At 41.3% G+C, this 15,216-nt stretch overlaps 1 protein-coding gene across 1 annotated transcript; it reads left to right on the top strand.

The window, feature by feature from the left end:
* The first annotated feature begins 3,823 nt into the window (after positions 1-3,823).
* Positions 3,824-4,381, top strand: LOC141482468 (uncharacterized). The gene has a single exon (XM_074175801.1). It carries the CDS (start codon positions 3,824-3,826, stop codon positions 4,379-4,381), a length of 558 nt encoding a protein of 185 aa, XP_074031902.1.
* The last annotated feature ends 10,835 nt before the right edge of the window (positions 4,382-15,216 follow it).

Genomic DNA, 15,216 nt, shown 5'->3' with positions numbered 1-15,216 from the left:
TCTTATTACAAATTAGTTGTGTGAGCACTTCTATACATATACACTCATTCTCTACGATCACAGTTATATTTCTAATAAATAATTGATAACATCATATCTGAAACCTGAGAAGGAATTACTGAAATCTAAATTTTTTTGAAATATCAATTACATTTGCTTTTCGAGGCATGGTTGAGAGAGGATAGCATAGCAGTTATTTTTGTACTATCCTTGGGTAGTTTAAAAAGGATTGGACTTCTTGTAGGATACTGAGGGACATTAAAATCTATGAGTTCGAGTATGTTCAAATCTGTAATATTATTGTTTATCACCTTGTATAAAACATTATTTGTGTTACATCCCGTCTAATATGAAGATAAGATATTTTTGAATGCTGCCTCAAATCCATTGATCTGACTTTTATGTAATACGGCCAACAATGTTTTTCTTTATAGTATAGATATCTCAGTAACCTATTTTGTATTTTTTCGAATCTGTTCAAATGCATCAGTGATTGGGATTTCGAAATGAGCGAGCCACATGCTAATATTGGTCTTTGAAGTGTTTTATCGTAAATACGTCCACAAATGAATAGCTAGATCTTATGAATCCCAACATTTTGTTAGTCCTTTTACAAATTTCATCGAAATGTTTCGAGAGTGACAAAAGATGATCATAATAATCCCAAGATCTTTCACTTCATTTTTTTTTGCGTAATCAGCGTCGCTCAAGCCATAAGGGTTTGCTACATAAAGTCTTTTTTGCCCTGTTACTTTTTCAAGTTTCTTTGCCTTCAAGTCCATTGGTGTTCCAATGGGTTTGCACTATGCCATCTTGATCCTGGCGAAAATACCCTCAATGTATTTACTTTGATTGGCTGTGTGTTTTCCATTTTCCTGTTCAAATTGTATTTCAAGACAGTAATTGAGGCTCCAAGGTGGTGCATGTCAAATTATTTTGTTTTACCTTCTCAAATTCTTTCCCACTTTTTGAATCATATATCAAATCATCAACATAAACGGCTATCATTTCGATTCCTAAGCTTTATGTCCAATTCTCAACCATTATCTGCCAGCCTGTTTCAATTCATAGATTACTTTATTGAGATGACATATATGGTTTCCATTGGATATGTTGTCTATCGTGGCAAGCATTACCTCTGCCTAAATATTTTTCAAGATTTTGAGTAAAAAATATTTTCTTCGAAATCACCAATTAAATATGTGGTAGAGACGTCGAGCTGGTGCATTTTTATGTCACTTTCAACAGCTATTGCCAGCAATAAACGAACTGAGCTTGGCAACTGGGATATAAGTGAAAATAAAATCGATGTGTAGTCACTCATTGAAGCCTCTTGCTACGAGAGTGCCTTTTTCCAGTCAAGAGTTCCATCTGCCTTGTATATTTCTTTGAGAACTATCTTACAATCAATGAAATATTTTCCCTGGTTTTTCTTTTCGATTTTTTATGTGTAATTTTTCAAGTGTGGAATGATTTCATTTTTTATTGCTTCATTCCAGCCCATTGAATTCATGTTGGCACTAAATAAAACACTTTTCATAAATAACCCTTCAAATGTCATCAGGGTCTTCATATACATCCAACAATTTTGGTTTCTGAATAATGCGTCGTGAGCGCTGAGCATCATCAAGTTAACTTGGTTTCTCTGGAGTACCTGAATCCTCTGGATTCCCTGATAATGGTTTAAACGAAGAATAGCTGCTGTCTATAAAACTCGATTCGGCTGATTCTTGATCATTGCAGATGTAATCAGATGAAAATGTCGGAGTAGTTGTCTTTGTGGAACTTGAATTATGAGGGGTCTCTATGAAAACATTACAATTTGGGATTTTCTGGTTGAAGCTCACTGTGATTTCAAATCTTTTGGAATAAAACGATCTAGTTGAGTTCTCACCACAGACTGACTTTATTTTCTTTGCAGAGCATTATTACAAAATTGCGGAGGATAGTGTTCACAGCCGACAATAGATAGCGTTACAACTTATATTTTGGGTTTTCCAACACTCCCTTCAGCACAAAATATTCAAGAAAGGATTATTTCACATCAACAATACCTAATAATTTTATTAATTTATAATGTTAAACTGAACTCAACCCTTTCGTTAAAACATCAGCAGGCATATCAGCTGTTTGTTAGAACTCAACCCTAACTAAATCATTCTCAATGGCTCCTCTAATAAAATGATGAGGGAAATCAATGTGTTTCGATCTTTCATTTACAACAGGATCAACTGCTAATTTTTGAGCACTCTGGCTGTCAGTATACAAAGTTACATAAATAATTTCACCAGTCAATTCATAATCAGACTTCTTGAATGAATAGCTCGTTAAGAAACTTCTGAGACAGCCATATATTCAGCATCCAGTGCTTAGCAAAGCAACTGTCTTCCGTTTTCTACTCTCCCAGGATACTGCAGAGCCAGAAAACTTAAAACAGAAACCTGTAAAAGATCTCCGATCAATAAGATTACTTGCCCATTCGGCATCAACAAAGTCCTCCAACTCTGTATTGTCTTTCACAAATTTCAAATCATGAATTTTGTATGCTGTAAATGTCGTAAGATGCGCTCAGCTTGTTTCCAATGGTTTCATCAAAAAATACTGAAGTACTATCTGGAACAAAATAACCTGATTATTCCTCGTATATATCGTTCGACCACAAATAATCTAGTAAATCTACAGTCAGATATCCATGAAGCCTTCGCCAATAGAGAAAGCCTTATTTTAGTCTTCTTTGATATAAATGGAGCCTTCGACACTGTATGAAGACGCAAAGTTCTAAATCAACTTAATCAATGGGAAATATGCTTCCTTTTATATTTAATTTTCTGTCAAATAGATATTTTTCGGTTAGAGTTGATAGTAAATTATCTGAAACCATGACACAATAAAATGGCACTCCTCAAGGATCAGCACTCAGTGCGACTCTTTTCCTCATAGCCATTAATGACGTTTTAGATGCTATTTGAAAGCTGCATAATCTTTATGCAGATGATTTAGTTATATATGCAGCAGGAAAGAATGTGATCACAATACGCACCTCAATTGCAGAATGCACTAAGAAAACTTCAATCGTGGTCTGAACGGCAGGACTTAAGTTCTCGACTACCAAAACAAAATGTATTATATTTTCAAAGAAAACGGCAGATGGTAATACTCTCTTGAATTGAATGATCAGCAACTGGAATTTGTAGACGAAATTAAATTTCTGGGTGTCACTTTTGATAGTAAACTGAAATGGGACACTCACATCATGAATCTAAAGAAGTCCTGCCAAAATGGCCTAAATCTAATGGAAGTATTAGCCAATCACACATGGGGAGCCGATAGTACTACCTTGCTATGGGTTTATCGAGCATTAATCAGAACCAAATTGGATTACGGATCCATCGTTTACTCTAGAAGTTTACTTCAAAAGAGAACATCTCTCTCGAAGTCCCTAGGTGTCATCCAGAAAGCGACCATAAGAATTGCTATGGGGGCGTTCTGTACCAGTCCTGTGGAAAGTTTACTTGTTGAGGCGGGAGAACCACCTCTCGAACTACATCGACTCAACCTAATCTTAAGATATGCAGCAAAAATATTAGCAAATAAAAATAATCCTAGTTATTACAATACATTTTCTAATCGATTCAGTGAAACATTTGAGTACTACCGTAATTCACAACTTCCTCTTTACGCCAGGATTTCCAAAATACCGAATAACCCAATATTAAACCATAACATTCTCCCTCTGAACATAAAGATACCTCCTTCATGGACAATAGCCCTTCCTGATTGCAATACCATCCTGACTCATTATCCCAAGAATGATATTTCTGCAATGCACGTAAGAAGAGCTTTTTCTGAAGTGGCCTCCAAGTATGCGAACTACTCCCACATATATACGGATGCATCTAAAACCAGTGAAAGTGTAGGGGCTGCAGTGATCACAGATCATACGAGCTACAGTTATCGACTACCAACAGAAGCTAGTATATATGTGGGAGAAATATTCGCCATAGCCAAAGCTCTTGCACACTACAGGAAACATGGGGAAGATTCCGTCTTCTTCACCGATTCACCGAGTGCTATACAAGGTATACAACAACTATATCCCAGAAATTCCCTCCTTATGTGTATCAAACCAGAACTGGGAAAACTAGCTGAAATGGGAAAACGTATCAAAATTATTTGGGTTCCTTCGCACGTAGGAATAGTTGGCAACGAAACTGCGGACACACTAGCTAGAGAGATCAGCTCAAACCCATCCAGTATATCAACTCGCTATGTACCACATGAATATTTAATCCATAAAATACGACAATTAACAATAAATACATGGAGGGAAAGGTGGCAAGCTCTGGAAACAACAAGCTCAAAACAATCAATCCTAGCCTAAACTTCCAAAATTACCTATCACTCTATCGAAAACATCAGACAATTCTAACCCATCTCAGGATTGGCCACACGAGGTATACCCACCAGCATCTACTGAAGAAATAAAACCCCAAAAGATGTATTTCCTGTGATGAAGAATTAGATGTGAAACACATCATCAAGGTGTGTCCTTACTACAGAGAGGAGAGATTGTCAACACGACTACCTGAAGAACTCAGTGATGCCTTGAATCCAGATAAATTTGAGATTTTACTGAAGTATCTGATATCTATAAATATTGTACATATGATATGATTGTGACGTGATTCAAATTGTACTACACCGCTAATAACCTTTGTAGTTGATGCGGTTATATTAAATAAAAAGAAACAATTAAAATAACACGAAAATAACACAAATTTGGTGAACTATTTGGAATGTAAAATATGTGACTTGAATCTTTATCACAAAAGTCATATAAACATTTTCGGACGAAACGCCATTTAGAAAAGCTGTTGTCACGCCAAGATGTGTCATTTCTATATCTAATTTTACAGACAGTGCAAACAATAATTAAAGTAGAATATTTTACAACAGAGGAAAAAGTTTTATCATAATCAACACCTGCGCTCTGAGTGAACCCTTTGGCCACTAACCGAGCGTGTTGGCTGTCCTTGTTCATCTTTCACTGCCTGAACCACTGTGCATGCTGTTTTCGGCGAGTGCAGTGGCTCGGGATGTGGGGGTTGAGCAAACCGGCCATCGGATGCCTGCTTCGACGTAGCCCCGCTGGATACGGGAATGACAGAATCACTTCTGGTTCTGTTATTCCCTAACGGAATGGCATCCCAACGATGGCTTAATACTAAGGTGTGTGTATCCGTACCGAAAGGATGAAAGATCAGGAGCGAGTCTACAGAGGGGATGGATGTGTCGAGTTTACGACTCCAACGGACCTCCCTGTAAATTCAGTTCAGAAGCGAATCTACAGAGGAGATGAATATCGAGTTTACGACTCCAACTGACCTCTCTGTAAGTTTAGTTCAAGAGCGAGTCTACAGAGGAGATGGATGTCGAGTTTACGACTCTAACTGACCTCCCTGTAAATTTAGTTCGGGAGCGAGAGCTTCTCAACTCCCCAACTCCTGAACCAACAACTGAACCTTAAAAAAAGGTTTGATGGTGCAGCTAGGAAACGACTGAGTTGTCTTCTCAAGAGCGGGGTAACTTATTAAACCGCCTTGCACCAAATTCTTAAGCGACTTACGCAGAATCTGTCTCAGGTGGGGAAACAAACTCCCCATGAGCAGGTTAGCAAACGTTTGCGCTCAATTGATCATTCACCAAAACCAGAGGCGAAAAAGCCCTGCACGGTTGAATCTAAGGTATCGTCAGGTGTAGCTGACGTGCAAACACCCTTATATGGAAAGGATGTCGTGAGTATCAAGGTGGGAATTTTGCAACTTAACTATCCGACTACCTCATTAACAGAGCATATACTTTGTAGCTGCTCCGCTGGGGACCGAATGAGGTCTTTAGAGTTCGGCAGAGCCGTACTCTTACCATCTGACCTGAAAGGCTACTCATCATACAAACTAACCGGCTTCGTTAAGAAACTGGGTTTATTTGGGTTGCGGTGGAGGGTCGAATAGACCCACTCACCTTAGACCTGACCTAACCGAGCGCGATATCGGACTTGATTTTCACTGTCACCTTTTATTTTGAAAAACCACTTACACTCCGCTATAGTGCCGTTTCTTGGAATATCCACCAATTCCCAAGCTTGATTCTCCCCGAACGACTGTAGTTTCTCTTCAATTGTTCTTATCTGCCCTCGATCGTAATTGGATCATCTTCTAGATTGCTACTATCCAGACATAGGTAAGTTACATATTTATTAAATATTTTAAGTTTGATTTCCTGATTTCCTTACATTCCCTTCGACATTGATTCTATACTCAGGAACAAAATTAAAATTATCTGTTTCATCATCGAAAACTTCTGAATGTTCTTCTTCAAGAGTTTCATTTACTGCAGATAGTTCTCCACTGAATCTATTTTCCATCCAGTATCATTTTTAATATCTTCAATAGCATTGATACTCACATCATTATTTGATTTTTCCATGAAGATTACATCTCAGCTGACGATAACAATGTTTTTCTTTGGATTATACACATTGTAGCCTTTAACATTGTCACTGTAACCAACAAATATATGTTCTGCAGCTTTCTTCTCCCATTTTAATAGATTTTCCTTTGGAACCATCACTGTGCTTCCAAATATTTTCAAATCGCTTACATCGCTGCGGCCCACAATTCATAAGGTGTCACAGGAATTCCGGAAGCTATAGCTGTTCCGTAAATACACAGCTGTATGTGCAGCTTGAAACCAAAAAACGTTTTTCCAAATTTCCTTCAAATAACAAACACTTCGCTTTTTCACAATGGTTCTGTTCAATCTCTCTGACACGCCATTTTGTTGAGGAGTGTGAGGATTAGTTTTCTGCTGTATTATGCCACAGCTTTTGAGAAAATTTTCAAATTCTTTCGAACAAAATTCCACTCCATTGTCTGACCTAAAAACTTTTATCTTCCTTTGTTTGATCCTTTTATTGAATTTCAGCCATCTTTTTGAGAGTTTTAAAACAATCAAAAACTTCATTCTTGGTTTTTAGGAAGTATATGCAGGCCATATGACTGTAATCATCCTCCAGGACCAAAAAATATTTAGATCCACCAATAGACTTGTTGAGGTTACTTAGTTTGAATGTGTTACTGAGAAATCAATTTGCAGTATATATCAATAAACCACTAGTTCTCGGGCTATCGCCACTCGGGCGATAATTCTGTGGGAACAGCGGGTTCTGATGCTGTTTTCGGATCGTGACGACGATCGCATGCTTACACCTTCTGGGGAAGTATCTGAGGGCCAACGAATTGTTGATGATCAGTAATAGATTTTCAACGCAGCTTTCCGGAAGCCTTTTCAATAACCTATTGGTTATTGAATCGATCCCCGGAGCTTTCCTGGCCTTTGCATCCCTGATATAACCGTTCAGCTCTTCCACAGAAGCTTGGCGGATGTTATCATCGTCATCTTCCCTGAGGATACGGTAAACCCGATCTTCCAACAGAATATCGCTGTCGATGTCGTCGTTGTCGTCAACGTTAAGTTGAAACTGACGTTCCATCGTGTAGGCAAAGGCCAACGCTTCGTCGGGGGAGTACCCATACACGCGCTCTGCGTGTATGGGTAAGGGATCAGTCGTCTTCCCTTTGAGTCTACGGGTGATTCGCCAAAGCTCGTCTGCTCCAGGCTCAATGGTTTACAAGACCTCCTCCCATCTTTCGTTTCGATGATAAATGATGACCTGTTTGACTTGTTTGGCCATTCTACTTGCCCTACTGGGAATAGGATTTGTTGATATAGCCTTCCCAGATGGTTTCTCTTCCGTATCAAGGCATTGATACAGGGGGAAACTTATTGTAGCTCTTCAACGGACACTCGTCCCTGGAGGTGGCTGCTCGAAACGCATCATTCATTGAAAGCTCGAAACGCTCAACTGCCGCATGGATTTCATCGGGAGAGCAAAGTGCCTCAGGAGGGGCGCGCATCTCTCCGAGCTGTGTTGTGAAGATATCCCAATTCGTCGAAGATCTCATACGATAATCAGGGGAAGGAAGATCATCGCCCAGTAACAGGATAACTGGATTATATTCAGAATCCAATTCCGACAGAACGTAAATTTCGCTGGCCAGACAGACGTTTCTGAGAAGCGCAAAGTCTAGTACATCAGGCAGTACAGATTTGTGGCTCTGCTCAATAGTCTGTATATAGCATTGAAGGCACTAGCAGCAATTGTCGAAATGTTGCTTCCCATCAGAAGTTTATCCAGTGATTCTGGGAGTAAATGATTGTTCGGAGGGTTGTAAATCGAGATTAGTCTGTGACAACCCTGCTCTGTCGAATTTCGACGCTCACGGTCTCAGTTCCGTGTACTTGGGCACTGTCAATGCCGTATTGGACACACTAAAGTGCTCGTTTGCCAAATATGCCAACTTCCCCTCCAGCATGTCCAACATGTTCTCTGTGAAAGAATCTGTAGTTTGGAATGACAATAGATTCGTTCTTCAGAAGTGTCTCTTGAACGAGAGCCACATCGATGTTGTGAGTTATTAAAAAAATTTCAAAATCCAGTTTTTCGTGACGAATGCCATTGGCATTCCAATAAGCTATCTTCAGAGATCTAGGCAACGTTGGTTGTTTAGACATTGGCAGTTCCGGATAGTACGGCGGTATTCACCTTGAACATTTTCTCGAGCACTGGGAATTTGACGTACAATTTCTTCATCTGGTCCAGTGCGGCACAGATGTCTGAAGCCCCCTGCGTCTGAGGTGAGGGCTCAGATCGAGAGGGAGTGGGCCTTGCAGAGTTGCTGGCACCTTTGAATGCAGCTCTGGCAAAGCTGACCCCCTCCTGGACACGTCCAGACCCCACAGGTCTTCCTGAGGTGGCTGGTTTTTCTACTGATTTGCCTCTGGGCTCTCTCTGAGTTTTTGAATACTTAGGGCAGCCTCTGTGATTCGCTGTTTGAGCCTCTTTACAATTGTTGTATTTCGGGGGGTCAGTCCTAGCCTTTTTGCTGGCGTTCGTGAGGTGCCTGTCGGTGCATTTGACGCAGATTGGGACCGCCAAACAATGTCTTTGGCAGTGGCCAAAACGCTGGCAACGGTGGCACTGGCCCGCCTAAATTTTTGGGTGTTCGACCTAAACATTCACATTCAAGAGGTCTGTGACCTCGAAGATGTTCTTCTGGTCTCTACTGACCAGAACCAGAACCATCGGCATGGGTTTATGGGCACGCTTCATCCGTATTACCGATGAGAAGTCAAAACCTCTGGCTTCCAACTCCTCACGTATATCTTCGACCGCAAAGTACTCTGGCACGCCCCTGAAAACGACATGGATCTGCGGGTCTTCAAGAAGTGTGAGTAAGTATGGTTAGAGATATTCTCCGTCACTAAGAGCCTTGACAGCTGACGATAGTCGTCAGAAGTCACAGGCTGACTGTGACTGTGATTATTATTATTAATGCCGTCATGTAGATTTATAGCTTTGCAGAAGTTAATTTTCTCCTCAGCTACTGTCTTGATCAGCTTGACCCACTTGTCCTTCTGACGAACGACACTAGGTGAGATTTGAACCTTTTTGGCTGAAAGGTGATTGTTCTGCTTAAGGGGGCAGGAGAGCCAGGCTCCGGATCTTGAATAGTCTCAGAGTTCGGGAAAATTTTACTTTATGGGATACTCACAGATATCTCCGATTTTTTATGGGATGATCCTACATGATGATAGGAATCTGTTTAAAATCTGTTTTTCGTTAATCAGCTGTCGCCCCCATACGAACGACAACTTTCAGAAGTTGAGAAACTTGTGCGAGCGAAGGACTAACGAGGTCACACCTTCTAACCTGTGATTCCTAACACGTAAAAAAACACTTTCTATTTTTAGTCGGACTCAATTAGTTTTCGAGATATAGCCTGTCAAAGTTTGTATGATGTCATATTTTACCTTTTTTTAAGCAATAAACTATTGCAATTCACATATTTTTCATTTAACAAATATTTTTTCATATCATTGTACCTTTTTCTATCCCTTTTCATTCACTTATTGTCAAGTTTCTTGAAATTAGATTGAAATTCCATAATTTGTCAGGTGCGCAGGTATACAACACAAATCACTTTTTGTAAATTGCATAGAATTTCACTATTGGTATCAGAAAATTCTCTACCAACCAAAAACCACTTTTTTTAATAGTTACTAATAACTAATAACATTTTTGAATTTTTCAACTTCCACTTGATACGACATTTATAGCTAAAATGATAGCAATAAATGACATTGATAAATATTGATGTACGCATTTGTTCAACTGTTGATGCCTAGTGGCGCGCGTTCATCTGTTGAGCTGTTCTCTCTTTTAATTTCAATATTTCAAATGTCATTTGTGAAAAAAATACTCAATGGGAAAGGTACTCACGGATTTTCGCGATTTTTACTGGGATGATACTACATGATAGTAGGAATTCACAATACTTTCGATTTTTAGTCGGACTCAATTAGTTTTCCAGATATGGCCTGTCAAAATTTGTATGATGTCATATTTTACATTTTTCTTTACAGCAAAACACAATTGGAATTCACATATTTTTTATTTACTCATATTTTTCCAAATCATCGCACCATTTTCTATCCCTTTCCTAAAAGACATGAGGTTTTCAATTGAGTAGGTTAGGTTGGGTGTTGAGAAAAGATATTTTTTTCAAACTTGAATATTAGAGAAAACGTTCGTGTTCGAGGTTAGGAGGTCATGTTGGATGTGGAGGAAATATTTTTTTAATTAAATATTCAGAAATCGTACTTTAATTGCGTCGCGCGAAGTTCTTCCTCCGCGTGAAAATTCAATCAAACCTCACCTAACCTAACCTAACTCGGCTTAACCTAACTCAACCTTTTTGGGGGAGGGGGGTGGAAATCCTCAGGCATCCCTGGTGTACTTAATCATTCGGTATCCTCTTTTTCCTTCCTTACCGAAGCTTCTGTCTCATCTTGGATTATTTGCCTGATTTAGTATTTCCTTCTGCTCCTTCTGCTTCATTATACCCCTTATGAAGTTTGTTCCCCGTTTCCAGGACTCTTTCATTCTCAGCATGTTCTGCAGCAGGTTTTGGTGTTGCCATTTCCGTGCCTGTCTCGTATTGTACCCTTTCCATGACCCATCTATCACATCGTAGGAGAGCATGTTCCGGGTCGTCCCGTTGGAAACAGTAGATACATCTGTCATCTGGGCTTTTGCCGATTTTTCGAGTGGAGGTCCTAAAGGACCCGTGGCCGCTCAGTACTTGTATCAGGAAGTAATCTAATACGCTGAAGTCGCATCCCAGCCACACTTCAATATCGGGAATGAGTCCTTTGGTCCACTGGGCCTTTCCAACATTTGCTTCCCATCTGGATTGCCAGGCTGTAATAGTGTGTTTCCTCGCTTGGACTTTGTCCTCTTTGGTAATCCGGTCCATACTATCCAGTAATTTCCATTCCATCACTAAGAGTTCTATCGGTGGTATTCCTGCAATCACCGTCAGTGCCTCTGCGCAAACTGTACGGTATGCCGATGCCGTCCTAATCAGCATCCTTCTTTGTGTTGACAATAACATTCCTTTATATTTTTTGACGTCCATTGCCCGCCACCAGACGGGATCGGCATACAAAATTACCGACTGCACCACCCCATACAGCAGGCCCCTCTTTCTTGTTTCCGGTCCTCTTATATTTGGGAGTATTTTGCCTATCTGCCTGTCTGATTTCTCACAGGTTTTTTTCACATGCTCGTTGTAAATGCATTTATCATCTAGCCATACTCCCAAATATTTGACATATTTTTCAGGTTCCACAGGGGTGTTTGCCAGAAGGAAGGATATACCTTCCCTCTTCCTAGGCCCTCTGGCGATGATTGCGTCTGTTTTCGTTGGTTCGCATTGCTTATTAGGCAACCGCAGAACTCCATCATACAGTAAGTTCCACAATGTGGGACTGGGTACCGACCCCTGTGGTACTCTCTGTGTGATCTCTTTCTGTTTATTACAGACAAAATTTATCTCTTTTAGATAATCCTCTATTATCCTGATTAGATATCCGCTCACCTCTAATGTGTCCAGGCGTTTCAGTATTCTGCTCCATTTCGCTGTATTGAAGGCATTCTGTACGTCTATGAGGTCCCCCAGGTCTGGGTATTTCTGCTGGCTTTGTCAATAACATATTTGGCCGTTTTTGCACTTAGTTCGGTTTCCAATCTGTGTTTGATCAGATATTCATACAGTTTCCCAATGCCATCAAGTAGGCATATCGGCCTATACTTTGCTTGTGCTCCCGACTGTTTTCCTTTTGGTATCAGTACAACTTTGGCCACTTTCCAGCTCGTGGGAAATATGCCCTCTCTCAGGAGATCGTCCAGCACGTTCAACACCGTCTCGCGGGATCGATTTTACGGCTAGTTTAATGGCCTCTGGAAGAATTTCATCCGGACCTGGTGATTTTTTAGTTTTAATCTTATCTATTGCTGCAGTCAGTTCCTCCAGTGTGAATTATAGCAATTATATATGGCCCAGTCGCCGAACTTCAGACATACGAACCCATTTGCGCTTTCATGCCCTGTTATTCCGCATGCGCGGTTTCTGCACCAGATTGCGGTGTTGGTGTCTTTGTCTGTTATCCATTTATGATTTTTACCTACTAGCGATTTGTTCGGTTCCTGGACCAGTATAATGTCAACGTCCTTTTCTTCCGCTATCTTTTGTAGTAAGTGGTGGGCATTGCGTCTTCTATCCACGTTTATTTGCAGGATTTTGAGGAGCATTTTACGAAAATATACATTTTTGCAAGGCGTGCCTTGCGGCGTGCCTCAATAATTTTTTAAAGAAGGGACATCTCATTTGATCTGCCCTATGTCCGGATCGCTTGCACTTCAAGCAGTATGCTTGTTCGGTGCATTCCTTTGCCCTGTGGTCGTCCTGTCCGAATTTTACGCACAGGTCGCTCCTGTCCTCCCCTTGGCAGTCGGTTGTTCTATGCCCAAAATCTAGGCACCTGGAGCACCTCGGAAGCGCTATCTTCTCAACCACTCGGCACTGCGGGAGGCCAATGCGTATTGTTCCCCTCTTCAAAATGGTGCCTACCGTATCTTTCGGCACTTCTACGATTGCCGTAAGCTCTCCGTAGTGCCCAGTCCTGGTATGCTTTACGTCAACTTCCCTGGCGTCGATGCCTGACGCTTTGGCTAGCGCATTGGCTATTTATTCGTTAATTGCCGTGATCTCCATGCCAGTAACAATTATTGTAGCTCTATTACTGGCCACCTTTACCTGCAGGTCCTTTGTTTTATTGCAAATCTTGTCTCTCAGGTCTCTTGCTTTCTCCTCCCCTCCGTCAATATTTAGGAGCATATGCCTTGCTGCCGTTTTCCTTATTCTGGTGATTTTCACTCCTGTTTCCTCTCCTGCCATCCCGTCCTTAACTGTTTTTACCAGTTCAGCATAGGACTTTTGTCCGCTCTTTATTGTGATGGCATAGTTTTCCTCTCGGGGCTGTTTTGGCTTCCTGGTCTTGGGTTGGGGGTCAGTGGCGGTCAGGATGGTAACTCGCACGTTGCGTTTCCTGGCCGTCCCTTCTAGTATTTTTCTTGTATACTCTGGGTTCAGACCTTCAGGAATCACGACCTGCACCCCGGTCCTACCCTCTCTCTGCGCCATTTCCATCAATTTGTCCATGGTGTTATATAACGATTCCATGTCGTTAATGCCCCCTCCCTCATCTACCTCATACGCTGCAACGAAAACATACCCCACTTGGTTAACTTCGTTGCTGCTCCCCGTACTCCTCATTGACCTTGTTACGTTTTTTAGGTATTCGATGTCTCCATTTGGTATTGTTTTCATTATATCATCAATTTCAGGATATCTCTCCCTCAGCCCTTCTAGGTATTTTTCGGCTAATGAGTCTTTTCCGCCGATAATAGCTTTGTCTCCCTTGTTGCTGGCCCTCAATAGGCCGCACATTTGCAGCTGTGTGTTCTTGTATTCTTTTTCCGGACAGTCCCTGTCTAGAATTCTGGACAGCCCCCGGAAGTCCAAGAGATCTTCCTCGGTAATTTCATCAACCCCTGTTTGGGTTCTGGGTTCCGCCCTCCTCAGTTTCTTTTATGGACTCCTCGTATTGATCCAACTCCTCGCTGATCGTGTCCGTGATCGCATTTATGTCCCGCACCGTTTCTGCTATATGCCTAACCTTTTTTTTTTTTTTTTTTTTTGGCGGGGGGAAAACCGCATGGCGCCAGGGCCTTGAGTCATAGATGTCTATCAGCCGTCGGCAGTGTCAGGCGCCACTCTGACTAAAAACCCCCCTGACTCCTCCTTGTACCCGGGACTGTCCATATGGATATTGCTTCGGGGACAAGTGGAAAGAAAAACACGAGAACAACGGTAAAAACATAGCTACTTTGTAAACTGGGACATCACAAGTTAAAATAAATAAATAACAACATTAAACGTAGCTACTTTTGTAAAGTGGGACATCACAAGTTAAGATAAATAAATATTAAACAACATTAAAATATCACAGTTTCGCTCGTTTACTATCGGGGTCTATTGGCCCTCTCAGCGGCTTGGTGTTGTAGCTCCTCTTCTGATTTATTCTTCATAACCTTCCTCAGGAAGTCTTTGATTTTTATGCTTTTCCTGCGATCCTCAGACATAATAATCACGAGGTTTTGAGGGCTCAGCCGCTGTTCAAGTCCCATCTCTAGTCTACTTCTGGGTTCGAGCCATCTCTCACACTCAAAGATGGTGTGTTCAGGGCTATCTGTCCTTCCGCAGTATATGCAGTTGTCATCCATAGCTTTACCAATCCTTAAGGTGTACGTCCTGAAAGATCCGTGCCCGGTCAAAACCTGTGTCAAGTAGAAATCCGCCTCGTTGTGTCTCGATGTTATCCACATCCTCAGATCGGGAATAAGTCGTTTGGTCCATTGTGCCTTGCTGGTCATCTCTTGCCACCTGCTTTGCCAGGTAGCGACTGTGACTTCTCTCTCCCTTCTTTTATCATCGGCCGTTACGTTTCCTCTGTTATGTAGACGTGCCCTCTCCCGCGCGAGTAAATCGATTGGCGGTACTTTGGCCAGTACGCAGAGCGCCTCCGATGACACTGTCCTATAGGCACAGACAACCCTCAGTAGTGCTTTTCTTTGCTCGGACTGTAACATATTCCGGTATGTTGCCACATCGAGCACTCGTTCCCATATTG

Source organism: Leptinotarsa decemlineata, unplaced genomic scaffold, assembly GCF_025532065.1.
Source record: "Leptinotarsa decemlineata unplaced genomic scaffold, Ldec_3_MD MMD2_P_RNA_scaffold_14, whole genome shotgun sequence".
NCBI lineage: Eukaryota > Metazoa > Arthropoda > Insecta > Coleoptera > Chrysomelidae > Leptinotarsa > Leptinotarsa decemlineata.
Note: the sequence above shows the minus strand (reverse complement) of the source record. Positions and strands in the feature narration are given on the sequence as shown.